The sequence below is a fragment of the Polypterus senegalus genome, chromosome 1, assembly GCF_016835505.1.
Source record: "Polypterus senegalus isolate Bchr_013 chromosome 1, ASM1683550v1, whole genome shotgun sequence".
Taxonomy (NCBI): domain Eukaryota; kingdom Metazoa; phylum Chordata; class Cladistia; order Polypteriformes; family Polypteridae; genus Polypterus; species Polypterus senegalus.
In genome coordinates this window covers 200,511,285-200,535,692 of record NC_053154.1, presented here as the reverse complement: position 1 = coordinate 200,535,692, position 24,408 = coordinate 200,511,285, and the positions used below count along the sequence as shown (strand labels likewise).

The 24,408-nt window shown below is 38.6% G+C and overlaps 1 protein-coding gene across 1 annotated transcript in view; it reads left to right on the top strand.

Moving 5' to 3' along the window:
• fam189b (family with sequence similarity 189 member B) overlaps positions 1–12,440 on the top strand; it is a 36,772-nt gene extending 24,332 nt beyond the window's left edge. Inside the window, exons 10-12 of the mRNA XM_039767067.1 lie at positions 384–452; positions 7,886–8,184; positions 8,847–12,440. Of these exons, the coding sequence (XP_039623001.1) occupies positions 384–452; positions 7,886–8,184; positions 8,847–9,020 (542 nt within the window). The 3' untranslated portion in view covers positions 9,021–12,440. The remainder of the gene's footprint in view (positions 1–383; positions 453–7,885; positions 8,185–8,846) is intronic.
• The last annotated feature ends 11,968 nt before the right edge of the window (positions 12,441–24,408 follow it).

Sequence of the window (24,408 nt, the reverse complement as noted above, 5' to 3'; positions counted from 1 at the left end):
TTTAGGTATAATACAAATGCAAAACAATTAACAAGGAAAAAAAATCTGTTTGTTCTCTGTAAAGACACATAACAGTAAACACTTTGTCTGCTTACACAGAGTAACCAATTTCAGATAATAACACAATTACATTTTTTAGTCTCCTCAGCATTGTTACATGCCATAGTCAAATTTTATATGTTGAGAACATTAATTTTCAAAAACTTTTGAGTTCAGTCCTGCACAACCACAAATCAATATTAAGAGGCAAATGTATGATTGGTTCATTTTATGTGTTGCATTCAAACTTTTCACTAGAACGTCTAATATTTTATCCCCTTTTTACCATATTACTTCATTTAATATTTGTTCCTGTTGCCTTGATCTTAAACCACATCTTTTAGGGGATTTTAGTGCCTCAGCCTGCAGCAAAGGACTAAGCGATGAGGCTTCCCAGATTTCATCTGATACGGGTAAGTGATGCCTAAAAACTGAATGTAACTTATGGCATAGATATATTTTAAAAACACATTATGTATATAGCTGTATGTAATGCACAGGGTTCTTCTGAATTATTGTTTTATATATATTATATTTACCTTACATAATCATTACTTACTTTACTGCTTTATAGAAGCCAGCTGTATGGTTATTCCCTATTGTTTTTGTGGCAGGGAAGTTCAATTGCCAGATGAGATGGTCCAGTAGCATCCTGGGTGGCTGGACATTTAAATAATGTGGGCTATGAACAGAAGCTTAATGTATCTATGTGTGCTAACATGGTGTTTTTAGAGACTCGTTGTCTTATATAAGTGAAACTACAGAACATACACAAGGTGCTTAGAATAAACGTAACTTTTCATCACAACTCATCAATGTTTCCTTGCATAACCTTGCATATGATAATCTTACATTACTCTTTCTTAACATTAAAATGTAACATTTATTTATAACTAGTACTTTAAAAATCATATTCAGAACAGAAACAAGGTTCAGAGTTCTAAGTTCCAATCCCATGCTTTTGACTTTCTGTGTGGACTTTATGTGCTCTTCTCCTTCAGTATCTGTGTAGGTTTATAAGGAGAGTGGGAACATAATATACAATGTGCAGTGCAGCAGAGTGTGAAAAATACAACAGTACACAAAAATGTGTTGTGTACTGTTCAAATCTATGACATTAAACAATCACAGTGATATTGAAGAACTTTCAGTCAATGAGGGTATTTTGTCTATAAAAGGTATATACTACTTTGTGGCAAGAACTGTTTCTGTACTTAATGGTCTGACCTTTGATGCTGTGAGAATGTTTTGTGCATGAATCCTATATTCTTTCAAAATGGTTTATTATGGCCAGAATTTAGAGTAAATCATTTTAATCGAGTAGATGCGAACCAAAAGTTTGGTGTATGTGTCCTTCTCTATTGTGTTATTAAACCACAATATATTATATTATATTACCAATCTAAACATGGCCAAAAATTGAAACCATATCTGCATATTTAGTCATTTGCTTAGGTACCTCAGAAAATTAAGGTTCTCTTGATACTTTTTTAATATGGTCCCATTGATGTGGATTCAAGATATGACATCAAAGATTTGCAATCCAAAAAATCTGAAGTAGCTGACATTTTTTATTAATAATGTATTGATGCTGATTAGGGGTATATTTCTCTTTATCTTAATGAAAAAGCTCAGGAAAAGGTTGCCATAGCCACACCACTTTGCTAGAAGTTCCACCTCAATTCCTTGTTTGCAGTCTCATATTTATTGTTGATTTGCACAACTGCAATGCTGAAATAAATAAATAGGAAAATAAATAATTAAATAAACTGAAGATCTGCTTGCTACTGTAGTTGGCAGTATATTTATTAGTGTAAAGTAAGTAGGCAGCATATTTATTAGTGAAAAGTAAGTAAAGTGTACGTCTAAGAAAGCACTCTTGATGGTCTGTGGTGTACAGAATCTCTCTGAGAATAGGTTTGCTGCAGTTTTGATGGCCTCTGGTGTTCAAAATCTGTCTGGGTATAGTGTTCTTGCTTATATTTTACAAAGATGGTGGATGAGGACATCTGTGTGCTTGTTTGAGAATTCAGTATCTGGTAAAGCTTTGCCAGTGATATTACACAAGTCAAAATCTATAAGTTTAGTAGAGGGGAGAAACTGAATAGATCTGGTAAAGGTGGAATCAGAGGAATCAGGATATGCAATTGAAAAAAATGTCTCTTTGAATTCCTAGACATGAGATAGGAATGCACAGCTGAATCAGATAAAAGAGTTTGTACAAATGTTTGGTTTCTAATGCCACCTATTATCCCATAGCTTAGGGAGTAGGGCTGCTTCCATGTACAGTGGTAACTCTGAGCATACATTGACACTCCTGTGAATCGCCCCCGCATTGTTTGCCTTTGTTGCGCTCCTGGTCACATCTCTTTGGCAAATGGAATAAGAATCAGTGTGTAATTTCTTCCAGATGTTCATGAAAAATATTGCAGTCTTCACTGCCAAGAACTGTCTGATTTCAGAGTCTCTGGTTGAATGAGATCTGATAGCAGAGCTGTTGACATTAAGCCTGTGGTTCAGTCCTGTAATTTGTTTGATAGTAACATTGAAGTCAATAAACAAGGACTGCTGTATAATACACATTTTATTCATTACTGTACTGCATCTTTTTTTGTGAAATATATGTGGTGGATGGTATTATACAGGGTGGTCCAGATCTAATTATGCAGATCCAGATCATCTGGATGACTTTGATTTATGTAGGGACGACTCCAGTTGGGCGCGAATCTTCATGTCGTCAGTTCGCACACTTCTCAATAGTCTGGGATTTTCTGGGTGATTATCTATGTAATAAACTTAATAAGTTACTGTATAGTGTAATGAAAATTGCATAATTAGATCGGGACCACCCTATATAATGTATATGCTTGCTTTACTGAAGGCAAGTACAAAAAATAATTGTTTTCTTTGTGACATACAGAAATCTATATATACAAAATGGTTAGGATTTTCTATCTGTCATGCAAAAACTTGCAAACACATGGGCCTTAACCATTGATATTGGTCTCAGTTGACAAATTATGCTGTGATACACATAACATTACCCCATGAACTGGACGTGCGGGAGACCACAGCAACAAAACTGGGCTTTGGGTCACTTCTCACACAGGCATTGACACAGCCGCGTGCCTTATTAAGAATGTGGTTTGTATAGAATACATCTCTTTATTATAAAAGGAAATCCTGAGACAAGTCTTTTTCAAAGAGATAATTTCAAGTCCTGCGAGACTTTGTCCATGCGATTTTTTCAAGTCACGCCCCCTCTCAACCATATTCAACCACATGTAACAATAAAAGAAGACTTATTATGTCCAAATCTTATTGAAGAATTTCATCCCGAAGGGTTATCAACAGAAGAAATGAGTATACAGGTACAATCCTAGCACCGAGAAACAATGAAGTCAAAGAAATTAATGCAAAAATTGTCGATCAGTTGCAAATTGGTTAAATGCGTATCAATTGACTATGCTGAAACAGTTGGTGGTGACTGTGTGGAAGATGAAAATATCGACTTACAATATTCCGAAAAATATCTACAACCATTAACACCATATGGTTTTCCACTGCCCAAATTATTGTTGAAAGAAGAATGTAGCCAAGAAAGGTAATGTAGTACATCTCCTGCGGATAACATTAGATGGCGAGTGAAGAGAGCTGGGGGCAAAGCCCCCAAGTTATTCAAATTGAAAATGCAATGTAAACTAGAAGGCTAAAAGAAAATTTGATTCTAGAACATGGATAATAATTACAGTACAGCTCACAAGAATGCAAGATGCAGAATAAACATGATGAAGAAAATACATATTATTTCCAATCTTCCAGCAGCACCCCCTGTAAGTATGGATTGTGCCATATTCTTCTGATTTACTATGGAGGAATTATGGAATGTGGTAAGAAATTAAATAAATGTGTGGCAATTTTGTGTGTCACCCTTGCCTTTTACATAAAGTACCAAAACAATACAGTATTTCAAATCGAAATTAATAGTTGATAATACAAAACAAAATTTCAGCAAGGGATACATAATGACTAAAAACAAACACACTACCTCTTTGGATCTCATTATATTGTTGTTTTAGTCCATATCTACTCGATGGGTTGACTTGCCAACTACAAAACACTGTGCTACAAGTGTCTTTCTCACTCTTGATTTTAGTCTCTCCTTCTTTCTAATCCAACTATGGCCTCCCTCATAATTTGAGCCTGCAGACTGAGTAACGAGAAAAATTTGAATGCACAGGAGCAGGAAATGAATCAAAGTCAAAGTTTGAAAAAGAGTAGTAACTGTGAGTCAAAAAGCCCATTTATACCAAAACCAGAACAATAACCAATAAGCATAGTCAAAAAGCATAGCAATGCTTCATAATAAGAGACACAATCAAAGATTTGAACATAGGAATTTTTGTTGTAAGTTATCACAGATAGATAGTGAAGTCTTGTGCTGGTATTTAAACCATCCCATAGATTACTTCATATGTCACAACATACCCACTGATATCCTAGAAATGGAGCCAACAAAATGGCAGCATTCATAAGTAAACAAATAATGAAGAGTGTCAGTAATGAAAACAAAAACATTTCTTTCCCTACTGCATGAATAAAAAAAGGAAAATGACTAGAAACATTCTGTAAGACACAAAATAAATATTTCCATGGCTACACCTAATAAAAGACTTGGATATTTTTGATTTTTTTCAAGTTAACCACTCGTAAAAGAGTCATTCCCTAACTCATCTCCCAATTCTAAGCTAAAATACCCTATGGCCAGCACCACCTTGGAGCTATCTTCAGGAGTAGATACAACATCAAAATCTCCTGTAACCTTCTCTGTAGAGTGTCTTCTAGCAGCCCCTCTTTCCACATCATAATTAAAAAGCCATCCACCCTTGGTGGTATACAGTAAGTGCTTTTTGACCTCTAAACTCTAAAGTAGTACTGTACCTATTCCATCCAGTTTGGAGGAACTCCGCTGGCTTTCTGCCCAATCAATGTGACATCTTTAAAAGTCTAGCACCCTTGGTGTGATTAGTCTGGGGACATTAACGGTATTTAACAGGTAATCTTCTTTTACCCTCTAATGGCTGCCACTCCCATGCTATTCTTGCAGCAAATACTTCTGCTAGTTTAATAAGTACTGCTCCCAGTCTACATTCTGTAGCTTTGCTATTTTACATTTACAGTACTTATTTGGCTGATGCCTTTATCCAAGATGACTTAGAACATTTATGATGCAATCAGTTACATTTTTTTGATTTTCCAATTGGAGCACAGGCAGGTCAAGTGACTTGCTCAGGGTCACAAAGAGTCAGTAGCAGGATTTGAACTCACAGCCTCAGGGTTTGGATTCCAAAGCCTTAACCACTACACCACAATGTCCCCTTTATCCCCTGGCACTGCCTGGCTAGACCAGTACCCTCTTGCAAGGCTTACAGATGTATTTTAATGTTCACCAGATACATTTAAACACACAAAAATCTTTCCTATAACTTTAATGCCTTTGCTCGTTTAAATTTTGCATTAGCTCTCAGACATTAAGCAAACTGCACAAACACTTTACGAATTGTAACAACATTGTTTGCACGGGTCAGTCTGACTGGGCTATTTTTCAGGAATGTGCAGCATTATTAAGAAAAATTAATTGGCTGTTGACATGTTTATGTGTGACAACTCACTATATCCAGACTTTACCTATTAAACAAATAACAGACAATTAGGAACTATGAAGACAAAGAGTAAGCTGTGCTGAAAGAAAAAAAAGATAAGTTATTAAGTGTGAATGGTGTAAATAGCTAAAAGAAATGTACAAAGAGAATCATGAGGAGAGTCAAGACCTTATATGTGAATTTCCTCTTGGGATTAATAAAGTATCTATCTATCTATCTATCTATCTATCTATCTATCTATCTATCTATCTATCTATCTATCTATCTATCTATCTATCTATCTATTATATTTCACTGAGAATACAGCTCATTGATTTTCATAAAAACAACAAATTAAGCCATTCAACTGAATTGATTAGTTTTAGTTTCTTGAATTTAATAGCTGATTTAAAATCTTATTTGCCTGAAATAATCAACATGCAATACGTCACTACTCTCCAACGCTTTGATTAGTGACTAGTACTACCTTTCCTCAAAGTGAATCTTGCTTATCTGAAATAACTACCTTACATCGAACAATATGGTTGAATGCCTTTACTGTGTTGTAGCATTCTAATTCTCCTGGACTAAAACATTATGTACTTTATGATTTTATCGCTGTCACAGAGAATCGTTTAATGACATTTTACTTGTGTATTTTACTGAAGTGATCATACTCATTACCATTATTATTTAGTAGTATTATGTTTTTTCTTCCTGTTGCCTCAAAGTAAGCTTAATGGGATTTGTATCACGGATGCTACTTGTATGTTCTCCCCACGTTCACATGGATTTCATCCAGGAACTCCAGTTTCCTTCTCCAGTCCACAAATATGCAGGTTAGGTGAATTGGTGATGCTATATTGGCCATAGCGTGCCTGTGTATTCACCCTGTGATGGACGGTACCTTGACCAGACATTGTTCCAGCCTTACAATCAATGCTTACTATGATTTGCTCAGCTGCCCTGCTACGCTGATCTGGATAAAATGATTTAGAAGATGGATGGATGGATGTTTTTCCTTCAGTTTAACACCTATATTGGTTTAGTTTTACATACATATAGCCTATGATCTGAAACTAGCCACTTCAATAGCATTTCAGATTGAAACCAAATATGTTGCATTAGGCTCTGTTTATATTAAACTGATAACATTTATCTAACTATTGGGTAAATAATGATTTGTCATTTAATACCAACAATTTGTCTTCTGTCATTAGCGAATCAATACACAGAGTAGGCTTTTTCATGACACATACCATTGCACGTGGAAGTAAAGCCAATGCAGTTAGTTTATCAAGTGTAAATTAGAATATTGCTTGATGTGAGAATAAAAATATTGAAAACATCTTATCAGGAAAGGCACTGGCCTAGCCAAGGATATACTTGTCAAAAGCAGGCATTTACAAGGAGGAGGAAGAAGAGGAGCAAAGAGCGGCATGTGGCCATCAGTCAGCATTGTCTGGCCACTCAGTAAACTAAAACACAGCCTGACAATGAACCTGTCACTTTCCAAGCCATTTGTCCTAAAATGATATACAGTAGGTCCACGCTAAAGGTGAACGCAAAATATGAAGACTAAAGGTGTTCACTTCCTACTTATGAGTGGAGTGAAAGAGAGAAGGAGCACATGGTTTAAATGGACTGTTTTAAATGCAGTCATTATGCTTTATCTGATGCCTTACATACAAAAGTTTTCATGTTGCTAGTATATGTATTGCAGTAGAAAAACACAAGGCATATAAAACATTTCTGAAAAGCAAACAATCTGTATTTACAAGCAAGTAAAATTTAAATATATTTGACGCTGCTTAGATATAAATTTTTAAATGCCAACTGTATTAATACGGAAAGTGACAGTGAAATTTTATCTTTGTGCAATGTGTGTTAAAAGATGGAGTTGTGACCTCTATGCCATATTGTAGTGTAAATGAAAATGTCATTTTATTATTATTAATCAAAGTCCTTTATTAACACACCCAGACAATGACAACGTTTTTAAAAATATCTGCAGAATAACTGGACATACATTTTGCACAAAGTGTTATTTTAATGTTTTATTTATTATGGTGTTTATATTGCATTTATTTCTGACATTTTTAGTTTTTAGTCTCAATTGTTGCAAAACCATAAGTGAGGGGTTCAGCAAAATGTGTTTAAAATGCTATTTAACGTTTTATATCTTTTGTTGTCTGTCCTTATAGTTCCCTGCTCTGAAACCTATTTGCTTCCTGCCACTCATCTGGTACCTCCTACTTCCACCTTACGCAAAAACTCCAGTAAAAGTAACAAACTCACGTTAAAACACATACCTGCTGCACAACATAGGCTCTCCAAAGAAGGAACAAAGTCTCTTGGGGACCTAAAAGTAACACGTGTTCTAGTTGCAAGATTCCTGCAACGATCCAAGAAAAATCTGGCAACAGGAGGTGATCCTGCAGGGAACAGTAGCCAGGGGCACAAAAGGCGCCCTGATTTTGGCGGAAATAATCCTTTTGAACAGGTAAGATAATAATTGGGAATGGTCTCCCCTAGACTTTCTGGTATACTCAAATAAGAGGATGGATATTTGAGGAGTAAACAGCAAGGCAATGATTATATTTGTATATTATGTATATTAAAGAACTATTATTATGAAAGTAAAATTGAATAAATTGGACTCTGCAGCTGCATGAATAAAAGGTAAAGTACAACTTCCGGTTAACGGAAATAGCCCAGAAGTTGAAAGAAATCTATGTTTTGCACCTAATACTTGTGAGCAAAATTTGGTTGACCTAAGTGAAAGCGTACTCAAGTTATCGTGTTTACATACACACAGACACACAGACAAACACATAGACATAATTCCAAAAATAGTATTTTCAGACTTAGGGAGGTCTAAAACATCAAAATCTCAACATCAAATCTTTGGATGATTACAATACTTTCCCTATACTTAATATAGGAGAAAGTAAAAAAAGGAAACAATTGATATATATACATATATATATCTATATATATATATCAATTGTTTCCTTTATATATATATATATATATATAAAATGCAGAAGATAGTAATATCAAGTTTTTTGCAGAATGTCTGAATTTGGAATTGTATTGTTTGTGCAGTTATTTATGTAATAATTTTTTTATTACAAGAATTATGGTAAAACATTCTCCTCCTAGGTCCTGCGAGCGTCATGGCAAGTAGCAAGGCCAAGTCGCCAAGAAGGTATTCATCTGCAGAGCTGTGGAGATTTGAACTCATCTTCTTCCTTAAGGAGGCTTTTGTCATCAGGAAGATTAGACCAAAGCCGACCACATAGTTTGAGTGGTATGTACAGAGAATCAGCCCTCTGAGCAGAGGTGAGAGACTGTCTAAATGTTCTACATGGCAGGAACTCTGTACGTGACGTTAGCAAAAGAAGAAGTTCCATGCTGCTGTTATGACACTGTCCAAGTAAATGCTCAGGTCACACTCTTTAAAGCCAGTCTTTAATAGGGAAAGTTATAAGAGTCATGTGTCTGGAAGTGCATTGCTGGAACCTGACCGCAACTGTTAGACAATGTGATGTACTATTGCCACAATGACCTACTGTTACCATGGGTCTGTAGGTGTTTCCATAAGTGAGCAAGGTAGACTTTGTTTTAAATCTAGATGGCTTAGGACTAATTGAGCAATGCATCACTGGCAACACACACATTTGAAAGATGAACTGAAACCTTTATCCATAAGAATTTTCTTCATGGGAAAACTCCACTGAATATGCTTGTCTGTCAGACTGACAAATAAATGAAAAATGTAATCATTCAATTGTTTAGTGCAGATTGAGAATCACAGTGGACGGTTAACACCCAATGCTCACTCTCCAATGGTGAAGGAAGAAAGCTATAGACTCACTGGGAGCTACTGCAATGTGTACCTATGAAGGCCAGATCAGCCTGAACAGAATGACCTTGGGCAACGGAACAAGTGCTTCTTCTATTTCAGCACCAATTTAAGCTAAGCCGTCATTACTCTGATTTATGTTTCAATTGTTTTATCAAATCTGCAATGAACATATCATATGTATACTTGATTTCAAAGACCATTTTGGGCAAGAACTTTCCAGCCACAAAGATTGCAATTTATTAGTATAAAAAGCCCCCTAGTGCCCAAATCTACTGCAGCTTATTTTTGTTAGACACACACTAACTGTTTGATCTTATCATGTTCTCCTGTGATAATATAGCTGTCAAAATCACAGTAAGATTAGGTGTTTACATAGTTCTGTCATACTTTTTTCTAGGAGATCCCCAACTTATATTTTTTAGTTGTAGTTGATCTGGGCAGCAACACTTCAGTTATGCATTTCTGGCCTAATCACTGTGGAAAGGAGCTTTTTAATTATACTACTCAGATTCAGTCAGATTGGGTTGATGTAGGCTGTAAGAGCTGTCCACAATGCCTGTCAAAATTGTTTCATGCTGATGGAACCTCCGTAGTTGCACTTTTCTATTCTGGTAAATGTGGTCAATGCTCTAAGGCTTAGGTATGACCCAGTTTGACGAGTGCTCTCCAAATACACCCGCCAGCCTTATCCAGTCTATCCCCATAGCCATATTTTTCTATTACCATGCTTAATGCTCATGTCAAATCTCTTTATTTTGGAATTTAGTGTTTATGGAAAAGTTGCTTGCCCCAGGTAAAAAAAAAAATATTCCCTGTGTTTAATATGTCAGACCTTGTATAACTTAAACCTAGGTAATATTACTCATGTACTGTGTACAGTCATTTATACATGTACTGATTGATTTGTGAAAACAGAGGACTTTAACAATGCAATTTTTATCAAGAACAAATATCCTGTGGAACATTTCCAATATTCAGCTCATTTCATATACAGTACACATAACATCAACCATGCTCTGATTAGCCTCGTATAATCAAAAATCCACTTGTGTGTATCTTCTGAGAAATGCTACCCAGCACATGAAACTCAAAAGTAGGTGCTGTACCATGTGCCTCCTTTTGCACTGCTTTGTGCAGCTTGTGGTTCACAACAACCCTGTAATCACAACTTTGTGGCCACAGAGACAATAGCCATGGTTAAGACGAGTAGTTGTTGAGAAAAGATCTGTATCTTCTGGCAGGTGGGGTAAAGAAAACTGAATCTGACCTTCATGGTAACCAGAGCTGGCCAAAAGCAATCAGTGAATTACAATGCATGAAATGGAGGCCATCACCTAGTTGAATCCTTAGAACAGAAGTCATGTAAGGAAATATTGCATTGCTGATGCCAATTTGTAACTAATGGTGCTGTGCTATTTATTTACAGTGGTTCAGTAAAATGGCCACTACTTAAAGAAATGATGGCCATCCAAATATAAGCACAGACCCGTATGTAGAGTTATTTCTGCTCTTCCTGCATATCTGTTTTGATTGTATATAAAAATAGAAGAACTTTAGCAAAGAAATGGCCAACTCCAGGAACAAACAGATCCCATCCCACTTATAAACCACATAGACAATCTCCATTTTTCCAGGCTGGGATCCTTCTTGTCTTTTAACAATGCAACTGGCCTGTGCTCTCTAAACATCGGGGCAATGCAGATATTTGTAGGCCTCACACTCTGCACAACCTTTGCTTTTCTAAATATTGATTTATTTTTGTATTTATAGTACATCTACTATAAACTGCTCACCTTGCACTCTTGCGTGAACTGGGACAGTGACATTTTATAAGTAGAAACAGTAATTTGAGTGTACTCGTGCATCACCTACAGTACAGCCAGATTACTGAATTTTTCCAAAGCAAAAACCTAAGTTCCAAGGCAGCTTAAATGAAATGTGCATGACCTGATAATCACCTGTAACTTTCCTAGGTTTTGGTATAAAATCTCAAAGACTTTTGATTCTATTAATTTTTATAATGTATATATATACTGTATACAGAGAGAGATACAGGATATATATATATATAAACACTGTATACATATGTATGTTATTGTGCAAGGCTTTTCTGAGTTAGACACACTTTTACATAATCTTCACAGAATGGCAGATGGAAATTTTTGCATTTGATTTGCTAATTTATACTACTGAGTTTTGATTAGAAAGTGTTGCCTGCTTTTGTGTATCGAAAAGCAACACCAACTTATACTTTTTAAAAAAACTAAAACCAGAGCTGCCATGGGCCCAGAAGCTCTAGCAATCAGAAATGCTCTTTCTGTGAATTTGGAAAGTTAGTACCTAATTTTTTTTTAAGGAACAACAAATTATATTTTTAAATATAATCTCAGGTTTCTGCATTTTTGAGCAAACTAAACAGCAAAAAGATGCTTGTTACACTCATTGTATTTCATAGATATACTCCAGTATGGTGAAGTCTATAGAAAGAGACATGTCTAATTGACAGCAATGAACCTGAGCTTTTATTGTCTTCCACAGAGGTCTCAGTGGAGTTCAAAACTAGCAGACCTCTTCAAGAGTGTTAGACTAGTGCCAAGTCTTCACATAATTATGAAAATAAAAGGTAAGAGGTTGTTAGGATAGTCTGCATTTGTAGCCCAAAGTAGTTTCATTTTTCACCCTACAAATGAATGTGTTTCATTCTGAAAAATCCTGGAACAGCATACTATATCTTGAACAGTAAAGACTGACAGGCACAAGCCTTGGATGTTCTACTGTCCCACGCACAAGCAGCAATTAAATAGCTCATGAAGATCAGTGGTGATTAAAAAAGGGTACACAATGTTGTATGATGTATTCTGATTAATAAACTCCAATGATATGCTGGATATTTTTTTTCATTGCCTGCTATATCATATTATTTAACCTCTGTAAGCATTTTATATCAGTGACCCTAATTATCCACATTCTGACTCCAAAATTAGGGGGACATAAGTGTTTTTGTATATATTTTAAAAGCTGATTATATTTATATGCAATTGTATATAGTAAAATAAAAAACAGTCACTAGATGGGAACCTGTATATCTTGGGGGCATTCTCACTCACACACCCATGTTCACTGACACCAGGTCAATTTTGAGTCATCAGAGAACAAAATGGGAGAAAACTGGAGAACCTGGAGAAAAGCCCTGTGGACATGGGGAATGAGAAAATTCCAAAAAGACCGTGGCTTGGATGGAATTTTCACTTGGAATTTTGGAGTAGTAAGGTAAAAATATAAACCACTGCAACATAGCACCACTTTATTACATTACTACATACATATGACAGCTATTTATTATAAAATACTGTTTCTCCTTATAAGTATATTAAGTGGTTTAAAAACAGATGCTGCTTCACTGCTCCAAGGATTCGAATTTCTATACATTCTGTGTAGAATCGGGTTGGAGAGTCTAGATTCCACGATCCATGCCTTTAAATGGACCTCTTCGGTACAGTCGTTGACAGTGTGTCTGTCTGAGGAGAGAATGTTGACCTTCTTGAGGGGTTTACTTATCTTGGCAGCGTCATTCATGTGTCTGGTGACTCTTTCTATGAAGTCAGTAGATGGATTGGGAGTGAATGGGTGATTGTAACGTCACTGGAAAGAGGTGTGGCGCTCTCGATATCCTTGCAAGAGGATGAAGGTCCAAGTCTTTAGAGTCCTAGTGCTTCTTGTTTTGCTATATGGTTGTGAGACATGGATGCTATCCAGTGACTTGATACGAAGAGTGGACTGCTTCGGTACTGTGTCTCTTCAGAGAATCCATGGGTACTGTTAATTTGACTTTGTTGAATGAGTGGTTGCTCACGGAGTCCTGAATGAGGCACATTATCTGCATTTGCGAGGAAGCGTCAGTTACGGCACTACAGCTATGTGGTGCGATTCCCTGAGGGTGATCCAGCTCGCAGGATCCTCATTGCTGAGGACCTGAGCAGCTCGACCAGGCCAAGGGGACAACCTTGTAACACCTGGCTGAAGAAGATTGGTCATTTCCAGAGGGTGGGAATGGACCACACGTCTGCCTGGGGGTTTTGCCAACCAGGATCCCAAGATGTTTCATCTTGGTGCGGCAACGTGCTATACCAGTCTATGCTCCCCAAACTGACATAACCTGACCTGTCTAGATTGGTCTGGTATGTATGACTTTGGGTATGTGTGTGAGTGTGCTCTGTTATATACTGCTGTACTGTCTAGTCACAAATACTACTTTGTATTCAGTGCTGCTCTAATAGGTCCAGGGCTCTTCAGAACCTTGTATTAGAGAGAACATATTCAGAGAATGGATAGCTTAGTAAATATTATAATAATCTACTAAGTATGGACATTATACTTCAAAATACGTTATAAAAGAGTGAGTAATGCAAGACACATCAATGTCATCTTTGAAACTACATTTTATACTGTTGGAATTATGTTATGTTCACTCTTTTATAGTATAATAGTGTTTTTTTCTCAATTCAGTTTACATTTCCATTTGACGTTTTACATGGATTGTTGAACTGAAAAAGTGTTTTTTTATTTGATCTTTTCATAATTATGTAAAGGCAGAACTGTAGCTAAATGCTACAGTAACAAAAGTATCATTCCAAAATACTTCTTTGTTGCACAAGGTTATTGTATAATACGCTTTTCTTCCACACTTTGCTTCTTTCAAAATATTTCTGCAAGACAGGAGTGATGTTTACAGCACTTCTTTCCTTACAACAAACCAAAGATGAGTTGCATTGTTTATGAAAAAGAATGTGCTACACTGACATTTATGTCTTATTAGTAGTTTAAGATCCTGCATTGAATATACTACTCATGGTACTCTTCAGTACCAAACTTAGACAGAATACAACATGACCTGCAAGTTGGAGAGTCTACTCTTTGTCCCATTTAATCATCAAAAATCAGACATATATAGTGTTACTAGCAAAATACCCACGCTTCGCAGCGGCTAAGTACTGCCTTAAAATTTTTATTAAGAAGAAAATTAAACCTTTTTAAACTGAGGGAAAATATACCAATAATTATTTGTTAAGGATCTCTTTGTATACCACATTGTGAGTTCGGTCCTCCGGTTGTAATATGACCAAGCTGTGCGCTGTGCTTACTCTTGAGCATGCAATGTACAGTACAGTTTCAAATCTCACAGATTGGATAGCTGCTGTCATAATCGGTTTGAGTTTCATGGTTTGTTTCCATTACGACAGTATTTGCAGGACTTGTGTTGAAGTGACATTCGACATCTGTCAAGCGTTGTAAGCATACATCCGGTTTCATCGATAACTTCACATCCAGCTTTTGAGAGTTTAAACATTCATAAACATCAAACTGTCCACTACTGAAATCATCACCTGTGAATCTAAGATGTTTAAGTGGCATTGGCGGTTGTCAAAAGGTGTAAAATATTTGGCCATTTCGGTACACTTGAAAGCAACAACCGAACAATTCAGCAGCAGCCATCAACTCACATGCAGAACCATAGGTGAAGGGCTTAAGCATTTCACTCTTCTAGTGCTCCTGTGTAGTCTAATTATCTCCTGTACCGTCATCAGTCCACACCTTGAACCTGTCCCAGTCATTCAATACATAAGACACAATGTTCCTCCGGATATCAAGAGTGAGCCTGATATGGCCGTGCAATATGTAACAAAGAGAATGGAAAAGGTAGGTGCTATCTCCGGGCATGGAAACCACTCGGTAAGTGACAGTTCTTTGATCGATGGTGATCACCTCAATAGACATGTTAATGGGGGTACGGTTGGAATGATAAAGGAAATGGGTACCTGAACAATGTAAATTAAGTCTAAAATACCTACACAATAACTATAATCGTAATAAACTAACAATAAAACAGCGGAGAAGCCGTGGATTAAATAAAAAGGCTGTAGTTATCAGCAGGGAGACGTGAATCTTGTGGCGAAGCAAGGAAGGGAATGTAGAAACCGGAGTGACGGATGGCCTTATATAGGCAGGCGGCCAACAACGTGGGAGGCGTTGGGATGGGGGACCCAACACCGCCTCACACGGTGACCGAGCTGCAGGCTATGGATGTATATATGTACGTAAGTAGGATTCAGTTAGCGTTGGGAACTCGCGCACCAAATTTCTTGAAGATGAGTCCATAAGTAAAAAAGACCGTTGAAAAGTTCAATATGGCGGCCGACAGTGGCATCATACCACCGAAATAAGTACGTACATTGGTTTCGGTTAGCGCAGGGAAGCCACCTACCAAATTTTGTGAAGATGGGGCCATAAATAAGAAAGTTCAACATGGCGGACGTTGTTGACCATTATGACCGTTACGCGTAGAATTTCGAAATGAAACCTACTCAGCTTTTGTAAGTAAGCTGTAAGGAATAAGCCTGCCAAATTTCAGCCTTCTACCTACACGGGAAGTTGGAGAATTAGTGATGAGTGAGTAAGTGAGTGAGTGAGTGAGTCAGTCAGTGAGGGCTTTGCCTTTTATTAGTATAGATGATCATTGAGTCTGGCCCATTTTTAAAGTGTGTATCCAGTTCTTGGGTGGCACTATCAGCTGCTGATTTACAGACCAACACTGACAGTTTATTTTTTATGATCCAATTCTCCTGGACTTAGTCACTGGTAATAATTTCATCTGGATAAGCAGAAATAAAGGAGGTCACGACAACAGGTAGGTGAATTATTATCTCAAGAGTTAAAAGACAACAGCCCTAAATTAACAAAACAATAATAACATTCAATCTCAAAAAATGATTGAAGCAAAATGAAAAAAAAGCTAAACATATAAATGTTGACAGCAAACAATATTAATTCATTATGTAAGAGTCAGTTAAGTATTAACTAATCTATTAGTTTCTAACCTAGAGCTATAATCATTACAACAGACCTTAGACCACAATGACTAATGGCAGAATTAAAAAACATTTATTTTTAGTAACACAAATTTCCATTATTAAATTCTAAACCTTCTGAAAGAATTCTGTAATTGCAAGACTCTGTGAAATGTTTATCCAGTTCAATAACATCTACAGGAGCACTACCAATTTATGAGAAAATGGTAGTCTCAAAACGCCTAAAACCAATCTTATTAGTTCAAAAAGAGAACCAACAAGTGCAAATAGTCATTGTGATGGTATTAAGACTCAGTCATCAAATGACATAATTCCTGTTTTTTTTAACAAAACAACAATTGGGATATAAAACCAGTAGAAATACAAGAGATATAAGCCAAGGTAACATAACAAACACCCCTTCTGGTCAAGTGAATCCATGACATTTTTTAAAAATACCTCTAAAGGAAGGATGTTTTTTTATTTAACATAGTGAAAAGACAGCAAAACTCTGCCCCAGCATCTCATTTGGAGGAAGTTTGGTATGATAACTTTCAATTTAAAATAAACAAACTAGACATAACTAGTTTTAAAAACATTAATTTGTGGTCTGGAGTCATGGTTTACAATTTAAACAATCACATAGTCAGCAGGATGGCTGCAGTAGTGACTATGCAACAATCTAGTAGAAGAAAGTAATGGGAAGAGCCATTGGAAATGGACTTTCAAGCCCTAACAGTTACTGGAATTGAAGAGATGAGGCTAATGACATGTAATGGTGTCGTGGTGATCTCTCTTTGTTTAAATAAGGCAATCTCTGAGTCCAGATGGGAATGCAGAATAAAAATCGCAGCAATGTAACAAAGAGACTTGATCATGAAGCAAGTGCTTAAACTAGGAAATGTATCAATTTATATTAAATTTGTTATCATCTATGCAAAATACTCTCCTCCTTCTGGTCCCACCATTACCAAATGTCCATCACCTGGCCTTATGTCCTTCATCTGACCAAAACTTGCCAAGATTACTCTTTACACTGTGCCAGCTACTGAGACTTGCTTATTGATCAATTCCCACCATTGAGTCAGAATCAGGAGGACTCACACATAAGATACTGGGCCTCCCACATGAATGGCTTCTTATTGCACAAGCATCCCTCAAGGCTACAGGTTTGGGCAGCTGTATCTCTTTAAACAATACAGATAAGTTTTCTTATAGTTCATGCTATCCTTGGCTTGTCATCACCTCATGCTAGTATCTGAGCATTCACACACAGAAAGTGGCCTTGAGCTGATAAGCACAGGCAGTTTTTTTAGCTGACATAAGCTTTTAATAACTGACTTAAAGCTAGCTAACATAACACATTTTAATTTAACTTGATTTAAAGTATTGATATAAGAAAGTATTAATACATAAATTTAAATTCTACATATATATTTTCTAAAATAGTGGCATGTTTAGTACTCTTAAGGTTAAAATCTCAGCAGCTGTATTTCTTAAAACAATGGGCTTTTCAGCTCCCTCAGAGTACACAGTGTCCTTGACTTTTTATTACCTTACTGAAGTTTTAAACTTAGCATCAAGAAAGAAAGACAGGCTGCTTGTGAGTGAAAAAGCCAGCAAGCTTTATGCTAACAAATAAACAAGGGCTTTTAAGCTACTTAGAAATAAAAATATAAGCATACATTTTTAATAATTCTAAGACTAATGTTAAAAGCACATTGATCTATAAATGTAAATTTTCTATAATGCCAAGTAGGAATTTCATTGAACTAAGTGCACATGACAATAAAGTTGATCTACTATTTACACAAACTACAGTATAGCCTAGGAGAACAGCACCTGTCTGCTCAAAAATGTGGATCAGCAGAACAGTGATACATTGAACACACTGAAGTATGATTCTGTTTTAGATGAAGAAATATAGATAGCCAAGGACGTCCAAAACAATGTGCCTGCACTTTGCCATCAAAATGAGTATGTTGTATCAAGTTACTGTAATGGACAATCAAAAGAGGACACAAATGATAGTGCCATACTTTGAAAGACCTAGTGCTTCTAGCCCATAGCCACCACCACTGCAGCTATCTTTTTAAGGATAAAACTAAAAAGGAAGGTTTTTATTGGTCAGGAATACTCATCAGAATTAAGCAATATTATATGGCATACTTTGATTGTCTGCTCATGGGATTTATTAGGCCCAATTGTGTACCACATTTGAAAAGACTGCTGTGAATGTCATAGGGAGAGTAGAAAACTTTGTCAGGGGTCATTAATATAATGTTTATATTATGAATGAATATATGTTTTCTTGCATTATTATATACCAAAATATTGATGGAGAAGGGCACCCAGTTCAGTTCAGATTAGTTTAAATAACTATATAAATTATTAGAGATAAAAAATCTATACACATTGGAATATTATCCTCAAAACCAATGATGTACCAGAACAGTATAAGACCCTTGAGCAGTACTTACTGTACTTAAAGTAGTGCAGCAGGAAAGAAAGCATTGGAATCAACTCCCACTCCTTACTCTTTTTGGTAATTAAGAGGTGCCACAGGCTTGGACTGGACTTTCTCCATTTAAGATGTTATACAGGAGACGTGCTGTCAGACTTCTAAACATTACCTAAAAGGTTTGAGAACAGCAACAAAAATGATGTTTCAACCCAATACAGCTAACTCCATGGATACTAGATGATTCTTAACTTTGCAGCCATGCCAGTTTTCTTCTGAATACCACTACAGTCATCTCTATGGAACAGCAGATGCCCTGTCTTGGGTGCATAGTCTCATGGGGGGGGGTGGTGATGCCACAATTACATTCATCTACCTATACTAGAAACATTGGGGAGCAACTGGAGGGGAATAAGAACTTGAGATGAGTCAGGCGCTGTTCTGCTTTATTATCTGGAGGCAACTAGGAGTGCGCTCCACCTGGGACATGCTCCGGAAGAGAGGTGAACACACAGGTAACCCAGAATAGCTCATTGTCATGAATTGGACAAATTTGTAATAAATACATTTTTGAGCTTGATGTTTGTTTTCTGGTCTAAGGAAATACTACTTTTGGGGTTTGGAATCATGGAGATTCCTTTAACATTACTATTTAATACGTATTTGCAATTTTATTTAATGTTTATCAATTTTTTTGATTTTGGTTCTATTATGGCCACCACCATTCTGTTTGTTTCTTGCTTACATGTGACAGTTGGTTGTTAGGAGGTGTATCCATTGTGGCCACACACGTGACTCTTTATAAAGACACTATAAAAATAAAATGTTTAATTCTTCTTCTTCTTATTATTATTATTATTATCTACCATCACCATTAATAATAAGTTCACGATTGTATATAACTTCTAAAAGATTTTTTGCTGTGATTAAGGTTATGGTTTGTCATTTTTGTGACTGTCAGCTTCAGAATTTTTACTGCAATTATAAGCCCAGACACCCTGCGGAGGAAACTCATTTCAGCCGCTTGTATTTGCGATCTCATTCTTTCGCTCACTACCCATAGCTCATGACCATAGGTGAGGGTAGGAACGTAGATCGACTGGTAAATTGAGAGCTTTGCCTTACGGCTCAGCTCCTTTTTCACCACAACAGATCGATGCAGAGCCCGCATCACTGCGGATGCCGCACCGATCCGCCTGTCGATCTCACGGTCCATTCTTCCCTCACTCGTGAACAAGACCCCGAGATACTTGAACTCCTCCACTTGGGGCAGGATCTCTTCCCCAACCCTGAGAGGGCACTCCACCCTTTTCTGGCTGAGGACCATGGTCTCGGATTTGGAGGATTTGGAGGTGCTGATTCTCATCCCAGTCACTTCACACTCGAAATTCTGACCATAAAAGTTATGAACAGAATCGGTGACAAAGGGCAGCCCTGGCAGAGTCCAACTCTCACTGGAAACGGGCTCGACTTACTGCCAGAAATGCGGACCAAGCTCTGACACCGGTTGTACAGGGACCGAACAGCCCTTATCAGGGGGTCCGGTACCCCATAGTCCCAGAGCACCCCCAACAGGATTCCCCAAGGGACACGGTCGAACGCCTTTTCCAAGTCCACAAAACACATGTAGACTGGTTGGGCAAACTCCCATGCACCCTCCAGGATTCTGCTAAGGGTGAAGAGCTGGTCCACTGTTCCGCAACCAGGATGAAAACCACACTGTTCCTCCTGAATCCGAGGTTCGACTATCCGACGGACCCTCATCTCCAGAACCCCCGAATAGACTTTTCCAGGGAGGCTGAGGAGTGTGATCCCTCTATAGTTGGAACACACCCTCCGGTCCCCTTTTAAAGAGGGGGACCACCACCCTGGTCTGCCAATCCAGAGGCACTGTCCCCGATGCCCATGCGATGTTGCAGAGACGTGTCAACCAAGACAGTCCTACAACATCCAGAGCCTTAAGGAACTCCGGGCGTATCTCATCCACCCCGGGCCCTGCCACCAAGGAGTTTTTTGACCACCTCGGTGACTTCAGTCCCAGAGATGGGAGAGCCCACCTCAGAGTCCCCAGGCTCTGCTTCCTCATTGGAAGGCATGTTAGTGGGATTGAGGAGGTCTTGAAGTACTCCCCCACCGACCCACAACGCCCGAAGTCGAGGTCAGCAGCGCACCATCCCCACCATATACGGTGTTGACACTGCACTGCTTCCCCCTCCTGAGACGCCGGACGGTGGAGCACAATCTCCCCATGGCCTCTCCAAACTCCTCCCATGCCCGAGTTTTTGCCTAAACAACAACCGAAGCCGCATTCGCTTGGCCTGCGGTACCTATCAGCTGCCTCCAGAGACCCACAGGACAAAAAGGTCCTATAGGACTCCTTCTTCAGCTTGACGGCATCCCTCACGCCGGTGTCCACCAATGGGTTCGGGGATTGCCGCCACGACAGGCACCGACCACCTTGCGGCCACAGCTCTGGTCAGCCACCTCAACAATAGAGGCACGGAACATGGCCCATTCGGACTCAATGTCCCCCACCTCCCTCGGGACGTGGTTGAAGTTCTGCTGGAGGTGGGAGTTGAAGCTACTTCTGACAGGGGACTCTGCCAGCCGTTCCCAGCAGACCCTCACAACACGTTTGGGCCTACCAGGTCTGACCGGCATCTTCCCCCACCATCGAAGCCAACTCACCACCAGGTGGTGATCAGTTGACAGCTCCCCCCTCTCTTCACCCGAGTGTCCAAGACATATGGCGCAAGTCCGGCGACACGACCACAAAGTCGATCATCGACCTGAGGCCTAGGTTGTCCTGGTGCCAAGTGCACATATGAACACCCTTATGCTTGAACATGGTGTTCGTTATGGACAATCCGTGACGAGCACAGAAGTCCAATAAAAAAACACAGCTCGGGTTCAGATCGGGGGGCCATTCCTCCCAATCACGCCCTTCCAGGTCTCACTGTCATTGCCCACGTGAGCATTGAAGTCTCCCAGCAAAATGAGGGAATCCCAGAAGGTATGCCCTCTAGCACCCCCTCCAGAGACTCCAAAAAGGGTGGATACTCCAAACTGCCGTTCGGCGCATACGCACAAACAACAGTCAGGACCCTTCCCCCACCCGAAAGCGGAGGGAGGCCACCCTCTCGTCCACTGGGTAAACCCCAATGCACAGGCTTCAAGTCGCGGGGCAATAAGTATGCCCACACCTGCTGGCGCCTCTCACCAGGGGCAACTCCAGAGTGGTAGAGAGTCCAGCCCCTCTCAAGGAGATTGGTTCCAGAGTCCAAGCTGTGCGTCGAGGTGAGTCCGACTATATCTAGCCGGAACCTCTCGACCTTCGCACTAGCTCAGGCTCCTTCCCCTTCAGAGAGGTGACATTCCACGTCCCAAGAGCCAGTTTCTGTAGCCGAGGATCAGACCGCCAAGGTCCCTGCCTTCGGCCACCACCCAACTCACACTGCACCCAACCTCCTTGGCCCCTCCCATAGGTGGTGAGCCCATGGGAGGAGGACCCACGCTACCTCTTCGGCTGTTCCCGGCCGAGCCCCATGGGTGCAGGCCCAGCCACCAGGCGCTTGCCATCGAGCCCCACCCCCAGGCCTGGCTCCAGAGGGGGCCCCGGTGACCCGCGTCCGGGCAAGGGAAAACGTCGTCCAAGGTTTTTGTTCTTCATCGGAGGTTTGTTGAACCGCTCTTTGTCTCATCCCTCACCTAGGACCAGTTTGCCTTGGGTGGCCCTACCAGTGGCATAAAGCCCTGGACAACATAGCTCCTAGGATCATTGGAACACACAAACCCCTCCACCACGATAAGGTGACAGTTCAAGGAGGGGTGTTCTATTCATCTACCTTTAATATTGATAACTAACATATACAAGTAAAACATTTCTCATGTAAGATACTTACTGTAGCCCGAAAGTATATTAAGGTTTCCACTGCTGTATCGTCCTGGATAAAGATGTTTCCAGCTTTCTAGTTAGACTGTCAATTTTTGGTGCTTTTTTGTCATGGTTTTTATCACTTACATTTGTTTTTATTCTTTTTCTTCTGTTGTCTTTAAATTGTAACAATATAAAAATACAGTAATAGGTGTAAATGATAATCATAATGGGTTTCAATTAGAACTCTTTTACATTAGTTACAAGGTTTGCCTTTTATTTGTTCTTGGATATTCCGTATTACTTGCCATTGGTAGTTTTCAGTTCCACCACTTGTTAAATGATGCTTCTCCTTAAATGCTTTACCTATACTGGTTATTTGATTACTTCCCAGGATTGATCTGTATGTAATTGTTATGTCTGGCTGGCTAGCACTCTCTATTTCTTTTCAGTGAATAGACATTTTGGTTATGGCTGTTTCCTGTTGTGAGCCTAATGCTCCTAGGAAAGGCTCTGGATTCTTGTAACTGTGAAACCACAAATGTATATTTAGGATAACAAATGAATTGTAGCTTGTTAATTGTTATTTTTAAAGGGAACTATATTTTCTGAACTCACTTAATCCAGTCATTGAGGGGGCCAGAAAAGCTCTACTTGGCACAAGGCAGGACCCATTCCTGGACATCACAAGGCTCATTCAAGTACACAAGCAAACTTGATATCACCAGGAAAACCTATATCTGCCACCTACCCTAGATCACTGTCTGTACAGTATGTCCTCCTCATGTCTACCTTTGGTTTTGCTTTCACGTTACAAAGGTTTGCACTGTTAAAGGTTGGGAGCATGGATGCAGAAAAAGCATTTGATATGGTTGAATGAGATTACCTATTCAGCACTTTGCATAAATTTGGATTTGGCCCTAACATACAGGTGCATGGATCAAACTACTGTATATCGGTCCAGACGCTTCAGTACGTATTAACACTATCTCAGAGTACTTCAAACTAGAACATGGTACTAGACAAGGATGCCCCTTGTCACCACTGCTATTTGCAATCACCATTGAGGAATTGGCTGTTCATTTTCGAAATGCATCAGAGATAAAGGGGATTATCAAAGGACTTGTACAGAAAATATCACTATATGCAGATGATATGGTACTGTATATATCAGACCCACTAAATTTGTGCCTGCAGCCATAACTGAACTAGCAGAATTTCAAAAGATATCTAGACTCAAAATTTAATTCCACAAAAGTATGCTTTTTCCAGTAAATTCTCTAGCAAATAACATTAGATTGGACACCTTCCTTTTTATCATTGCAGGTCAGTTTAAATACCTAGGGCTAAACATCACAAGTAAATATAAATGTCTTTTTAAACAAAATTTTGCTGTTTGCATCGACAAAATTAAACAAGATGTACATAGATGGTCTATCCTTCATTTATAACATGGAAAATTAACACTATCAACATGAATATCCTTCCTAAGCTTCTGTTTCTATTTCAAAGCATCCCCATATACATTAACAAATCAATTTAAGAAATTAGATTCAATCATAACCTCATTTATTTGGAATTCGAAATATTCACACATCCAAAGGGCGTCCCTACAACAACCTAAAGCAGAAGGTGGTATAACTCTACTAATTTTTAATTTTATTACTGGGTGGCAA